At 40.2% G+C, this 16,338-nt stretch overlaps 1 protein-coding gene across 10 annotated transcripts in view; it reads right to left on the bottom strand.

Moving 5' to 3' along the window:
* The window catches only part of ARHGEF9 (Cdc42 guanine nucleotide exchange factor 9), a 312,355-nt gene that overhangs the window by 23,857 nt on the left and 272,160 nt on the right, over window positions 1-16,338 (bottom strand). For all 10 annotated transcript variants that reach the window (XM_058658589.1, XM_058658588.1, XM_058658590.1 and 7 more), the window contains 2 exons: window positions 12,045-12,174; window positions 4,828-4,959 (listed from right to left, as the gene is read on the bottom strand). In XM_058658589.1, the coding sequence (XP_058514572.1) occupies window positions 4,828-4,959; window positions 12,045-12,174 (262 nt within the window). The remainder of the gene's footprint in view (window positions 1-4,827; window positions 4,960-12,044; window positions 12,175-16,338) is intronic.

Below are 16,338 nucleotides of genomic sequence, written 5' to 3'. Positions count from 1 at the left end.
TACCTAGATTTCTGGAAGAAAAATGTCAAGGAAAGAGAGGGGGAAACAAAAGTTAGTGCAGGGGTCACATCATACAATTAAATGCTACTAGTGTTTTCTCCATGTACCACAATTATCATTTTTAAAAGTATCTTCACACATAAACACTCAAAAACAAGTTATAACCTATACAAGCTTTTTAGTTATTCTGTGGCTCAGTCGATTCTGAAACCAAATACAAACAAAAACGTATAACTACGTAACTGTCTTGGAATTAAGAGAATTTTAAGAGTTCAATCGGACATGAGCCACATGATTTTGAGTGGAGATCAGATAGTTAACTCATATTTAAGTACATCTAGTGATGGAAACCTCACCACCCTACAAGACTGCCTACCGATTTGTTGGAAATGGGAGAATCCTAAGATAGATGAATACCTACCAGATGCTAGGCACACTATTAAACATTTTGCATGCATCAACTTTATTTATTGTTCACAACAATTCTAGTTATTTTTCCCATTTTACAAATTGCATAATGAAAGTACAGGAAACAAAGAGTCACTTGCTGGAAATCATGTAGTTAATCAGGGCTTAGAATGAGCTTTGAGACCAGAACTTTCTCACAACATTACAACTGCCTGCAAGTAAATCATGATCAAATCTGAAATGACAAACTGACATTCAGTCTCTTTCCACTGCAATCTGCCAATTGACCTACGCAGAAACTGGCAAAACAGTAGTTTTATGACTTGCTCTTAAGAAAGCAGTGTGGAGTACCTGTGGCCTCTGAATCTCTTTCTAAATATGTGTAGATTATAGATTACTCAATAATTCATTACAGAGTTCACATCAGCTCAAAGGCAATAATGACATATAGGGTACCAGTGTGGAATCTAGAACCAGCTGCCTGTATTCAATTCCTGGCTGCATCACGTATTGCCCAACTATCTTACTTCATATGTCTTCAAAATGAGAACAATAATAGCACCTACTCCATAGATTTGCTATGAAAATGAAATGTAACCAATGAATCTTTTTTATTTGTTTTTGATTTTTAAAAATGTATTTGAAAGGCAGATAAAGACAGAGAATTCCCAGCTGCTGGTTCACTTCCCAAATGCCTGTAACAATAAGGGCTGAAATCAGAAACTAGGAATGCAATCCAGGTCTCCCATACAACAGAGTTATCACCTTTTCCTTCCAGGGATTGCCCTGGCAAGAAGATATAATCAGGAACCACAGTTGGCACTCAAACCTAGTCACTTGGACCAGAGATGAGGGTATCTTAACTGCTAGACTGAAGGCCTGCTCCTGAATAAAGGTTTATATAAGAGCACCACAGGCACATTCACTAAGTGCTAGTCATTATTATTGTCTTTTTAATCTATATTTTTCAGAATACATTATTTCCTGTTTTGAAAACTGGCATATGTTTTAATCTATGGTTCTCTCAGAGAACTTGAAATAATTCTGCCAAGTTTACTTCTAGCAATCCCCCTACAGACACATGAGAATTATTTCAGTGCCCAGAGATCAATGTATTTTAAGTTATATTTTACTTAAGTTCTATTAGGCTACAAGCCTCAAAAAAGCAGAGCTGGCTGGCAAAGAACAGGGTAATAATAAATGTTTTAAGCATAAAAGAATTCACAACAGTGGAGTGCTTTTATATGTTGGGCTTCAATGGTCTTTTATTTATGTTTATGCTCTCTTTTCCTAGATAAAGAAGGACTTTGAGTTTTTCTGTTAATACTAAATCATTTGCATTAAGCAGGTATTTTTCACACTTGCTTTTCCCGTCATTATTTTAATAGATCTTTAAAAATCACTCATAATGACTTGAACATTTTAAACTAACTTTGGCTCAGTCTTGCATTCATGAAGCTAGTATTGCAACTACTGTTAACTATCATACCATATAAAGATGCTCTATATTTTCTTTTTTTAAAAGATTTATTTATTTTATTGGAAAGGCGGATATACATAGAGGAGGAGAGACAGAGAAGAAGATCTTCCATCAGATGATTCACTCCCCAAGTGAGCGCAATGGACAGTGCTGTGCCAATCCGAAGCTGGGAGCCAGGAACCTCCTCCAGGTCTCCCACACGGGTGCAGGGTCCCAAGGCTTTGGGCCGTCCTCGACTGCTTTCCCGGGTCACAAGCAGGGAGCTGGATGGGAAGTTGGGCTGCCAGGATTAGAACCAGCGCCCATAAGGGATCCCGGCGTGTTCAAGGCGAGGACTTTAACCGCTAGGCCACGCTGCCGGGCCCTCTATATTTTCTAGCCACTTGCTAGGAGCCCCTATTTCCTTATTTTTAAAGTAGGTGCTTATCAAGAAGCTTAGTGTAGTTATCTTTGATTATTTAGCTGGCTTACTCCCCCTTTTGTCCCTTATAAAAAAGGGCATAAAATATTTAATTTTTATTTTTTTTCGATAACTTATTTGAAAGGCAAAGTAAGAGAGAGAGTGTGAATGAGTGCGATAGTGAGAGAGAGAAAGAGAGAGGTCTTCTCCCCACTGGCTTACTACCTGGACGCTGTAATGAGCTGAAGCCTGGAACTCCATCTCTGCTTCTCATGTGGGTGGTAGGTGCTGAAGTAGTTGGACCATCTTCTGCCACATTGCTAAATGTGTTAGCAGGAAACTAGGTCTTGAACAGAGCAGCCAGGATGTGAAGTAGCATCCAGTATGGGGTGTAGTGTCTTAACGTGCTGCAATACAATGCTGGCTCTGCTATGTTTCAGATGCCCATATAAACTGTGCGTCTGAGGTGAAGTCCCACCCACCTTGCCAAAGTCATGGCCCTTGTCTTTGTCAAAGGAATGTGTATCTCCAGGTCCATTATTCCCACCTCTGGTAATGGTAACATTTCCCTAAAAAACTTAGTAGAAAAAAATGTTTCATCAGTCTGCATACCTCCTTTGGGCCCTACAATCCTTTTTCAAAAACCCATTCCCTGTTTGCTAAATGAAGAGACCTATTACAGATACCAAATTGAAGTATATATATATACATATATACACACACATATATATAGCTATGGCTACAACAAATTTATCAGATACTTAAAGGACCTTAAACAATCAGGCCATCGCTGCTCATTCTCTGAGAAACCAGTGTTAAGAAGTCCTCGATATGTGGAATTTGTAGTCTTTAGGAAGACTGGCATGATTAGGAAGAAACTTATGCTGTTCTGAGCATGAACATATTTTAGTTGAAAAAAATGTATCTGTGCCTGTTGGTGTTAAGTCTCATATACTGAAAATTTCCTTGTGTTCGTAAAATAATCCCTCCCCCATCCCTGCCCCATAATCTTACCTACTGGGGATTGTGACACTGATATTTCATAAGGTTGCCAGCTAGTTCTAGTTCCCTGTTTCTGATCTAGTTCCCTGTTGCTGTGCCTGGAAAAGTAGCAGAAGATAGCCCGAGTACTTGGGCTCCTGTGACACATGTGGGAAATTTGGATGAAGAACCTGACTCCTGATTTCGGCCTGGTTCATACCTGGCCTTTGTGGCCATTTGAGGAGTGATCCAACAGATGAAAAGACTCTGTCTCTTTTTTGTAATTCGGTCTGTGAAATCAATCAATCAATCAAAAAAAAATCCCAATTTTATGAGGTTCTGGGAAGAACTGAGGGAAACTAAAAAGAGAAATTGCTGTTGAGGCTAGTTCAGATCATGAAAGTTTACTCTTCCTAGTGGCAGCTCCAGAATGAGGTATCTAACTACCCTATTAATGAGGTTCCAGAGCTAGAATTCAGAACATATCATCGAACACTAAGGCAGTCTGAATATAAGCTCAATTTATTCCCTCATTTCACTGTCAAAAGCATGCAAATAAAAATGTGATACAAGATATGGCACATGTAAATGCACAGAGAACAGCGTATAATTCCAATGTGTGGCATATATCCCAGCCTAGGAAAAAAAATCAGTGTTGAACCTGACACTTTGTGACTCAGCACTTGCTACTGTGTGAGGGAGAGGATAAAGGGACTGGATGATGGAAAAAGTCAAAGTTGGACAGTGAATTTGAGAATTCACTCCTAGCACTCTTACTTTTTAAGAAAATTTATTCCACTCTCTTTTGCTTAGTCCTAATTTTTTCCTGTCACTGCAGAGATAGGAATCTTGAGTAAGGAGGTAGAGGGAATAGTATCCCATAAAGAGGAATCAGGCTGAAAATATATGTCCTACACCATATCCTTGTAACAAACATGCCAAGAAACCAACGAAAGCAATATCCAGGGCTCAGTAGTAAAAAGACTTCTCAAATATATTACAGAAAAGAGAGGTTAGGGAAGAGCTTGGATGGAAATTGCAGGGAACAAACATACCACGTGTAGGAAACAGGTAAATATGTGGAGTCAATTCTTGTCTCATGCAGTTACTTACCTGTCAGGGCAAAAATAGGAAGCCTTCTTGTTGGTTCCTATGGCGTGGAGGAGCCAGGTGTCAGAGTAATTAGGATGGGAATGGGGAAGGTACTCAGGGTAGCTATTGTTTGCCAACTGCAATAGAAATATCTCATATTTTTTTAAACAACTGATACAAACCAGCTCTCAGATCCAGGTGTAGGGGAGTGACAGGGATCACAATGATGACAAAACATAAACCCTACCAAGACAAAATGTTCAAACTTCAGAGTTTCACTGCCTATAGGACAACTCTACCTGTGATATCCAAGCTATGCCAGTCACCCTGATACGGAACGGCTGCCAATCTTCTGTCTATTTTTCCCCCAGCAGTTTGTGTCCATACCCTTGGGAGTATGAGTGTGACAGAGACGGAAGTGGTTAGTATTTCCCATTTCCCACAGCAAAGAAGGAGGAAGGGTTACCTTCTTGCAGAGGACCATCTGGTGGTCAAACAGGAAGAAGACCCGCTGTTGGTTGCGGCCGTAGGGCTGGTAGATCCAGGCCATCTCCCCAGTGTAGATCAGTTCCGAGCTCCTGTCTAGGATGTCCTCGCCCTGGGGAGCACATGTGATGGTGAGAAGCAGCTAGGCGGAAGGCATGGCTCTGTACCTTACCTGGAAGCACCCTAGCCTGAGAATAGATTGAGATAAGAAGAAACTAGGAATGTTCTAGTGAAGATGAAGGGAGCTGTGACTCCATCAGAATGCTTTCACAACTCCATGAGCTGGGAAGACTTATATAATTATTTACTTCGAAGCCCAATGATTCCCACCACCCAAGGATGCTATAGCTTCTCAATGCTGATTGCCCTCTGTTCCTACAGGAACCAGCTGTCATGAGTTCATTTATTCCCATTCATACTAATTGTTCACCCCACCCTGACACACGTGTGACACTACCTCCTGATCATCTCCTTTTTCTGTCTCTGAAACTTTCTCTTAGTTTTACTTCCTCCTTATGAAGATCCCTTTCAGGCCTACCTAGTCTTTTTTTTTTTTTAAAGATTTATTTATTTTTATTGGAAAGCCAGATATACAGAGAAGAGGAGAGACAGAGAGGAAGATCTTCCGTCCGATGATTCACTTCCCAAGTGAGCCGCCACGGGCCGATGCGCGCAGATCTGAAGCCGGGAACCAGGAACCTCCTCCAGGTCTCCCACGCAAGTGCAGTGTCCCAAAGCTATGGGCCGTCCTCGACTGCTTTCCCAGGCCACAGCAGGGAGCTGGATGGGAAGTGGAGCTGCCAGGATTAGAACCGGCGCCCATCTGGGATCCCAGGGCGAGGACTTTAGCCGCTAGGCCACGCCACCAGGCCCCAGGCCTACCTAGTCTTTCAGAACCAGATATGGTCCCAGTACTCAAAGTGTAATAAGCCCAAGCAAGTGATAGAATTATGTCTGCTATCTAGATGAGAGGAAGAGACAGCAGAGAAAACAGAGAATGTTTTCATTTCTCCTCAGTTCATTAAAAATCTAATGATTAAGCCGGAAATTTCATGACTACATGTTTCAGTTGATTTCAGAAATCCAAGTTTTCCTCACTATATTACATAGTCTCACACACATGCCCACACTCACACATACACCACACCCCAGCACCACAATCACCAAGACAACACTGACTCCTGGCGAATTTGATTCCATAAAGTCTCTAAGGATTCCCCTTCTTAATGAAAATTTTGCCAGATTACAGGTTTGTTGGGGTTATCTGCCAAATGCGAAGCCATACTTTTGTCCATGTTCTTAAGGAGTTCACATTTTGCTGGAAGACATTAATGCAAGTGTGCTCAGAAATCATATAACACAAGACAAACCACATGAAAGCCATGGGCACGGAGGTTAAAGTTCCAGGACCATATCACGATGTATATAAAGACCAGTAGCTTGAGACACAGAAGAATATTTCCTGAACACCAATATAGGTCAGATATTGTGTAGAAACTTTTCCACTTTTCTCTGCTGAGCCTCACAAGAGCACTGAGTGGTTTATCGTCTTGCTTCTGTTTTACAGTTTGAGATACAGAGATGAAGTTTTGAGCCAAATTTGCCTGGCTAATTAGCTGCAGATTCACGACCCAACCCTAGTCCTGATGACTCCAGAAAGTATGTTCACTCCTTTTACACTACATTAAAATTAAATATATTAAATTTCTGTAAGCCAAAAACACTACCATGGGATCAGTCATTTCCTTGCTATGGCCACAGTTTTCCCAGCTGTTAGGTACCAAAAACTGTACAATATTCTGTAAAATGAGGATACTAACAGTTTAACCAACTTGATTCATATATTGCAAAGAGTATTTAACTACTAATATTGAAACTCTGAAAGCCTTGCCCTAGCAGGTCATGGAATATTAACACCAAAAAAACATGGATTTCAAATATTTCCATATTTCCAGAAACTTTTTGAAATGCTCACTTATATATTCCGTCATCTAGTAAGACAACACTTTCACAAGGGGGTGTCTTATTATTACCCCCAAAAAAGCAAGGTCAGAGAAATTAGAAATAATTTGCCCAAATGTGAAGAATTCAAGTCAGACTCCTCCAAAGTTTATACTCCTCATCACTCAACCACATTAGAATAATGGATCCTGCCCCACTCCACCCCCACCAGACCTAACACCACCAATTGTTCTAGAATAATTCTGTGGTGAGGCTATCAGATTTGGGGGCTGGATATAGCACCCAAAACTCATTCTGCATATTTGGGAAAGTTGTTTAAGTTCTCTTACCCTGTTTTCACATTTGTAACATGGAGATATGACAGTTGCTGTCTGGTACATGGCTGCTTGAGAATATGAACATAGTTCACACAATGTAAAGGGACTTTACATTTAGCCGGGTTTTACTCTTGTCTTTTCCACTCTCCTACATCACACTTCTTTCTGCCTTGCCCTCAACAGTACAACATCCTTCCACTGCCCCCTCCCATGGGACATGTTTCTTTTCTCTGAGATTTTGTTCTCTCTGCCAAGAAGGCATCTGTCTTCACTAGATGGCCAAAGCCATACCTTATCCTTCTCAAATCCCGTAGATCAAGGCTCAGCAGAAACATTAAAAGCCCAAGTCTCCTAGTGTCACATATTTGTCAAAAGCACCAAGTGATTTCCATACTACTCGTACGAAAAGAAAATCCTATGAGGATAGGCTCCTCCCTTGACCTCATCTGTCCCATCTCTCTCCCTCTCTTACTATAAACTTGTCACACTGTCTCACACTTACACATACTCTCACACTTCAAGGTATTTGTGTTTGTCCTTCATCTTGCTGGAAATACTTGGCTCCATGAACGCCACATTGCCCCTTCATCATCTTCAGGTCTTTTCTCAAATATCACCTCCTTATGTACTACCTCATCACCTTGACATATTTCCCTGCTTTATTTTTTCATAACACTTATTATTAACTGACAATATATTACATTTTTCGTTGTCACCCTTCCAATATTGCAATGCAGATTTGATGAGGGTAGGGAATGTGTCGTGTATTGCTAGAAACTTGACACAGTAATATCTTTTAGTACATAAATAAGTGAGTGCTGAATGAATACTAGTCACCAAAAACTACCCAAAGTTTTCTCATCAGTTTGTCCCCTTCATCACTTTCTTGAGGTCAAAGCCACATAGAAGAACATTTACCCGATTGTGAATAATTTTAATTTTTTCCAATTTAAATTCACTCCATTCTGCTTGATTTCGCTCCAGTTTAATTATAGACCAGTTAATGTGTGGTTGCGTTTCACTGAACAGGCACAGAAAAAAAAGAAGATAATAGAAATGGTGTCTTTTCCCATCAAGTTTCTTTTAAATGTTGGCTACTGACTGGACGGCAGGAAAATAAAAAAAAATCTGTCTGACACTACATTTGATCTTCTGGTCCCAGAAGAATGCTTCAGCAAGCTAGTTTAGCTTTTAAATGGATTATTTTGCTGCCTTCACCACACTGGGTCTCCAAATTTCTCTAGATGCAATCATTCAATGGCAAACTGGAGCAGTCCCTTGAGTATTACACAACCAGGCAGCAAGTGCCATGAGGAAGAAACCAGAACCACACAGTCAAGCTTCTAAACATGAGCTGCCAAAGGGCTCTTGCTAAAAATCTCCTGGAAAAAAAGACTAAAAAGGAGCAGTCAGAGATATATATTCCTTTCCCCTTCATTCAAGTGGATTTAATGAGTGTGAAAGGTGGCAAAATGACAGCTCAAGCAAAAGTCAGCATCGGTGAAATCAGAAATGGAAATTTCCCAGAAACTGAATTCTTTGGAACAAGTTCTCTCCCTGCTGCTGCCCCCAACTGTTCTAATCTGTTGATTATGACTTACAAGAATGTGTGGCTCTTTCACTCATCTATTTATTTTCAGGAGTCTTGAAGAATGGGAAAACAGTAGGGGTACTTCAGGAACTCTACAGTCCCCACTGGATGGGAAGAAACAGGGATAATAACTGAAGTTGGGATAAAGAAAGCCAGAATGTTAATGAAGTAAGCTGAAAGAAGAGCTGGATCTTAACACAGGGCAAGGCCACTTGCTTTCCAGTAAAACACTGCTTTAACACAATTAGAGCGCCTGCCATCAACCCTCCCAATTCCTTTCCAAAGGATATTAAGCTCTGAAGATTTCTCCTGTCATTCTCCCTTTTCATTTGATGAATGAAACTGAAATTATCACACAGATGCTTGTGACAGCCACCCTGTTTTTCCAACATCTGGGAAACAAGATGGTGGCAAAGAAAGCAAAATATTACTTCTTTCTTCATCTGTAAGAGTTGTCCACTCTAGTCCTCAGCAATCTGGTGAGACTCTCTCTCTCTCCTCCTCTCCTTGTTTAATTTCTTGAGCTGAAAGAATGTACTAAGAAACTACCAGAAAACAATGGAATTTCTATGTATTCTTGTTTTCTCCCCAGCATGAATCTACCTTTAACCTAACTGGAATTTAGATACCTCAAGGTTCATTTAAACATAGACTCTTTACTGGAGAAACAAGCAAGTGTTATAGAGGACAACAGTTGGGCTACAGGAGGTAAGAGGTTAGGGGAGTATCACACAAAGAAAAAAGGGGAACAGGTTCAAACTACAGCTTTGTCATGTTTTTTTGCTGGTGGCTTTGATCAGGAGTAGGCTGCTCTCTGCTTGTCATTCTCCCACCATCATTGCAAGGTTTATGAGGGTGAGTGAGAGTGTTCCTGAGAGTATGTATGTCTGTACACAAACAAGCATGCTCAGGAGTATAGAGCAAGCCCTCTTTGATGCCTAGTGACTTTGACATTTTAGAAGTCTTTAAGATCAGATATGACAAATATGATGGATACTTCAAAAGCTTTTGTTTCTCAAACATTGCCATCAGGACTTAAGAGGAATGGTTCTCCACAGGACAAATTCCTCTGTAGCTAGCTAGTTCCACAGTGATGCAGGGGTCTGAGCAACTTCTTACCAGTTGCCACAGACTGAATGTCTGTGTCTACTCAAAATTCATGTGCTGAAAGCTACTCCAAAATGTGATGATTTCTGGAGGGGAGGTCTTTGGGAGGTGATTAGGTCATGTGAGCAGAGCCTCACAAATAGGATTAACGCTGTTATGAAAGAGACCCTGGAGAGCTATCTTGTCCTTTCTGCTATGTGAGGACACAATAAGAAAATGGTCACCAGTGAACCAGGAAGTGGGCTCTTACCAGATACCAAATCTACCAACATCATGATCTTGGGCTTTCCAGTCTCCAGAACTATGAGAAATGAATTTCCTTTTCTAAGCCAGTGAACAGCCCAAATGGACTAAGACAACAATTTAAATAAATAAATGTTTCACCAAATAGGAGAGCAGGAAATGAGAGGATCAATCAATCATACAAGGAATTATCAGAATTACCTGTTTTATCACTACCACCAAACACACAGAAAGTACCTTTTAAGATGCCCAGTCTTTAAATCACAGCTGACTACTACACAGCTGAGTTTAATATTAATGAAATTCATTTTGTAGGATGGGGACTCAAGCTATTTTTGTTCTTGCTTGACCAAGAACACATTGAAAAATAAGAATGTCTTCCATCCAAAGAAAAGAGGGAAATGTTCCAAAAAAATAGGAAGACAATTGCTCTTAGAGATAGTGTTATAGAGAACACGATCATGATGTAAGAAAAAGCCTTACTGATGAACTATAAAGTCAGATTGTCTTAGAGTTGATGGACTTACTGTAAGTTGTTTGGTTCAGCCCTCTGCCTCTCATGTGGTCAAAGCAACCGAGGCATAAGTGCCGCAAATTCCATGATTTTCTAAGAAGTCTTAGCTTCCTCTTACGACAAGGCTCTCTACATATTTTAATTCATTTTTCTGCATCTCAAAGAATCACTGCTGTTCTTTGATATATGAACAAATTATCTTTAAAACAATGTGCATCTCTAAATAAGCCCACTGATCAGAAGTATGGTCTTATCCAGTCATCTACATTAAGGAAGAACAGAGGTAGCAGAATTTAAAAATTAGATGCCCCCTGTTCTCCCCATCCCCAAACCCTGGCTAAGTAGTTCTTTGTAAGATTGATGCCAGTTTTCTTGGAATGGATTTTCCTACTTGAATGCTAAAAGAGACACTACTTCTTAATCATAGAAAATGACAGCTGGGCTTGCACTGTGTGTATTAGATTAACCCACTGCCTAAAGTGCTGGCATTCAATATGGTTGAAGTCTTGGCTGTACCACTTTCAATTCAGTTCTCTGGTACTGCGCCTGGGGCAGCAAAGAATAAGCCAAGTGTTTCGGCCCTTGCACCCACATGGGACTCCTGGAAGAAGCTCCAAACTCCTGGCTTTGCCTGGACCAGACCCAACTACTGCATCCATTTGGGGTTGATGAAAAACTTTTGCTCTTTCCCTAACTCTGCATCTCTAACAAATAAAGAAAATAAAGAAAGAAAAAGAAAATGACAGCTAAATTACAGCCAGTTGAATAAGGAGTTGGCTCTAAGTCAACACTGTGACCACAGGCCTAAGAATGCTGTCCTTACCTGGTAGCATTTCCATCTTCTCTCCTCTTAGTTGTGTTAGCCTGTGGACTATCAGATATCAACTTGGCCCTGATAGATAAATGTGAAATGTCATTACTCTAAGTTCTGTTGGTGGATTTCAAGGGATTTTAGCTACCGAAGGCTTTCAAAGTTTAGAGAACTCATGCCTGTTTATATGGGATGAAAGGCTATCATAGTGATCCAACCAACAGGAAAAGTAAGTTGCTTTTCTTCATGGTTAAGAACAATAAAATCAATTTCATATTGATATTCATATGTTGTGTCTGGGAGTTAATCAGTATATGCTACCCATCTAAATGTGCATCTGGTATTCATAAGTGCAGGGCATGAAAAATCTTTGAAATGCTATAGAAGTAACCCAGCTGTTTCCCAGATATATCCTAAGAGATAAATCTTTCCTTTTGTGATAAAGTAGAGTCACAGAGGTTTTTTTTCAAATAATCTTAAAAAGTTGTTCAAGCACTCCACATTTATCACTAGCAGGAAGTTTTTGCTTGGATCGAACTGAAATTCATCCTGTTCTTCAAATCTAATTCCTCTTCCTGCATTCTTGTCTAAAATAGGAAGTTTTAACCAACATATTCATACTCTCCAAAGTCCCAGTTGGTAGAGATCCTACCTCCCAGTCTAGGACAGAGGCCTGCCATTGTGCAATTTTGTCAATATTCTCCAAACGTCGCTTGCGTTCGTTGATCTGCTGAGTCACATTTCTCATTACAGCCAAAGCAGCTGCGACATACCTGTAGTCACTGTGAAGATACAAAAATGTAAATTGGATGGACTAATGTGCTAGAGAACCACTATGCAAGGTATCAATCTTAACATTCCCTCTGGTTTCCTCCAGTGAAACCACAGTCCTGATTTTCAGATGACGCTGTACATCACCTTTCATTGATTCATTATTCTCACCTGTGAAATGAAGAGAACTGTGCTAAAATTTGTTGAGAAGTTTAATAAAATAAACATAATCATTATATGTAAATTATTCTACTCTTAATCTATAATAAATGTTAGCAATATTATTACAATAACATTTCTCTAGTAAATACATCATATGAGATAGTTCTTCAAACGCTTGATCCCAGAAATATAACCCCTCATCCCAGCTTCCTGGAACTCTAAATAGTCCATATGTTTTTGGATTACACCAGTCTGTATAGTTTTCTCTACTTGTTTGTTCTTATTTCCTATGGAAGGCAGAATAACAGATCTTGGCCACTCAGTGGAGCTACAATAAAATGTGAAGGTAAGAGGATGCATCATAGTTCAGCGTTAACACCTCTCCCTGGGGATGCTGAAAACGCCTTGGTCGTTATTAATATGCTCATTCTTCTAGTTCTGATTAGAAAGGAGAAAAAGAAGATGCACAATAACTGCCTCTTTGTTTCTTAATATACTGAAGAGTGTGGTGGTGGACCCAACATGAACACAGGGAAGGAGTTTTAACTGCTAGGACAAATGCATGTAACTCTTAGTTGGAATGTGCAGCTGCAATCTGTGCTCTGCACTCTTTTGAGGATCATGGTTCTGAAACACTACTGTATTTTATCATCCGCAGGGAAGGGTTGTTTATTATACCTCCTAACCAATTTATTTTGTCTCAAGACAACTCTGTTAAGACAGCCTGCTTTATTCTGAGCCTTAATGGATGTTAATCATTATCAGTTTTTCTTTGGGGACTCCGTGTTAACTTATATTAAGGTTATGACCAATCAATATTTCCTAAGTCTTCCCTAAGCATGTTCTATAGAAGCTGTATCTCAGCCTGTCCTAAAAGTTAGATTTGTTAGACTTAACTACAAAATTTTACGTTTTTTCCTGTTACATTTGATCCCTTCATAGTCACTTGTCCTAGCTCATGGGGGAATCTTTTCAACTTTGTAGCATTGTTGAATTTTCTATCTCTGATAGAACTAAGACTGTTATTTTGAGACAGGGTAAGGAGATGATAGAAGGGTAGCTGGAGAAGCTACTGAAATAAATAAGTACTCTTGCTCATTTGGGGCCATTTTCTGTCCCTTGGTCTCTTTTTTCTGATTTAAGGACATCCTGCTTTAAGTCACATTCTGGGAAACACAGTTACACTGTCAAATATGGTGGCCACCCAGCCACACTGAATCAAAATTAAATTACAGTAAAAGTTTAATGCATCAGTTGTGCTAGCTAAGTTTTTTGGTTTGTTTGTTTGTCTTGTTTTGTTTTGGTTTGGTTTGATTTTTTTACTACTTAGTAGTCATGCAAGGTAACCGTCCCATTACTGCTAGTTTTCTAATCACAGCTAGAGTAGACAATTTTCCAATCTCTAACCCTTCCCGCCAGCTTCAATTATGAGTGAAAGAGGAGAATAGCTGAGATCCAACCTGGATCCTGGCCAGAGCCAGGCAGAGCCCTCAGATGAAGCATAGGCCCCTTCTACTACTGGAGAGAGTGACAGAAGTAAGATTTCTCCAGTTTCAGAAACATGAGCTAGCATCCCTTTTGTGAACAGTCATTCTTGTAGCTGAAGGAAGGTAGGGTAGGTGAAATACGTTATCCCTCTACAAGCAAAAGGCAGTATTATTCCCCTTTTAACTCTCTAATACCGCTGCCACTTCAGAGGCTACTCTGACTGCCTGCATTTCAGGTCTACTTATCTGACTAAACCTCAAAGCCGGCAGTTGCTTCAAACTGCCTTGGAATGCAAGCTGCTAGTGATGTGCATGGTAGAGGCTGCTATCTTAACATAACTTCTTGAGGACTCATAAAGTGTGGCCCACATTCTAAGGTAGTGCTAGACCTAACTGGTCACCCTGATGATGGATCAAGATTAATATAGCTTGTCACTGCCTGAACTCTTCTAACAGCACTCCAGAGCCAAGGATGTTCCAGAAAATGAGACCAAGGATCCAAAGAACAAGAGAGTTTTAGGAGGCAGGCATTTTATGCACAAGATAAAGGAGTACGGAAGGAAGTCCTAGTGGGTGATCTGTCTTGCCCCCATCAACACAATAAAGCCTTTTGCTTGCTTGCTTAAGAAAATCACATAATATGGTCTTTCTGGGATCTTTAAGATCAATTACTGAGGGCCCAGCACAACAGCCTAGCAGCTAAAGTCCTCTCCTCGAATGCGCAGGGATCCCATATGGGTGCCAGTTCTAACCCCGGTGGCTGTACTTTCCATCCAGCTCCCCTGCTTGTGGCCTGAGAAAGCAGTCGAGGATGGCCCAAAGTGTTAGGACCCTGCACCCGTGTGGGAGACCTGGAAGAGGGTCCGGGTTCCTGGCTTCAGATTTGCTCAGCTCCAGCCATTGTAGCCACTTGAGGAGTGAACCATTGGACAAGAAGATCTTCCTCTCTGTCTCTCCTCCTCTCTGTATATCTGCCTTTCCAATAAATAAATCTTTAAAAAGATCAATTACTGAAATATGTAATGTACCTAGTAACATTATCAGTTCATAAGTATGCTTTTTAGAGTCCTCTTCTAGGTTCCACAGACTGGATACTCACAAAGCAGGTTCATTTGAGAACCATTCTTTGGATGTCTAATTTTTAAAACTATTGGTCTGGAGGCTATTTCTTGGTGATTTAGGCACAGAAGTCACTTCTGCCGGTCCCTTACTACCATGCAGTATAACTGTGAAGGTCACCTGGTCTCATGATACCGGAGATTGACAAATGAAAGGGGTGTTACAGATTGGCTACTGCACTGACTCATAAACCCATCTGTGCACAAACATTACCTTAATGCCTTTTTGAAAATACAGATCCCCAGACCAGTGCTGATAATCAGTGTCCCTGTGCTACCACAGATTTACCTTTTTCTTATTTTTAAATTTTAGCCTTTCCAACCATAAAATGAGGCAATCTAACAAGAAAGGAACGTTTTTCTCCTCTAAGGACTGTGTGTATTTTTTGGTTTTCATTTGCAAGTATCTGAATTTTAATATGGGTTCTTCAATATCCTACTAGTTCTCACAAGAATTAAAACTTGAGATCACCAATCTAGCAATGGGACACATTAAACATCCTCAGCAGTATTTAGTTACTTGCAAATTTCAAATCCAATGAGTATGTTCATCAACCCCCAGTAAGTAAATTGCCTCAGGAAGGGGGAAGAGAGTTTTCCTTGACAAGACCTTAGTCCACCTATCTCCCTCACACTCAAGACAGCATGGAAGGCAGAGATATCACTGGCCTTCTTAATCACATGGACAGAAGACCAGTGCCATGGCATTTGGGTTAAAATCTGAAACTTGCCTAGGACTCCAGAACCCCAAGACTCATGATTCAATGATTCAAAAAAGAAGCTATATCAACTCAAAAATGAGCTTAGCAATTGGCCTGGAAGTTTGACATTAGTCAAACCAGCTGCTCCAAACCTATGACTTTATGCATCCAGACACGGAAGTAACCCACGGGGAACAGATGTCAAATGAGAAATGAGTCTACTAAGAATCAAGCAGAAAGCTAAGATAAATTGAGCAAAGGCCTTATTTCTCGCTGTATTCCTTAATGTGAAAAAACAGAACTTAGAGCTAGGCCAAAGGATATATAAAGATCAAGGGTTTAACATCAATTAAAAATTAAAGGCAAGCCAGAAACAGGTTAGCAGCTCTGGGTTATTAAGACAAAAGTGCAGGAGGGCTCACTGCAGACCATTCCTACAATTACAGATTATTCCCAGCATGTTCCTTACTGATAGGATGTGGGAAGTATAATTTCCACTCAGTTTGAAGTAAGCTCCTTGGTCCTTGCTGGCTTGGTTTTCTTTTTTTTAATCTTTTCAAAATTTGCTTATTTTTATTAGAAAGACAGATTTACATAGAGAAAGAGAGACAGAGAAAGATGTTCTATCCACTGGTTCACTCATCAAATGGCCACAATGACCAGAACTGAACTGATCCAAAGCTAGGAGCCAGGAGCTTCTTCTGGGT

This window comes from Ochotona princeps, chromosome X (genome assembly GCF_030435755.1).
Source record: "Ochotona princeps isolate mOchPri1 chromosome X, mOchPri1.hap1, whole genome shotgun sequence".
Classification (NCBI taxonomy): domain Eukaryota; kingdom Metazoa; phylum Chordata; class Mammalia; order Lagomorpha; family Ochotonidae; genus Ochotona; species Ochotona princeps.
Note: the sequence above shows the minus strand (reverse complement) of the source record. Positions and strands in the feature narration are given on the sequence as shown.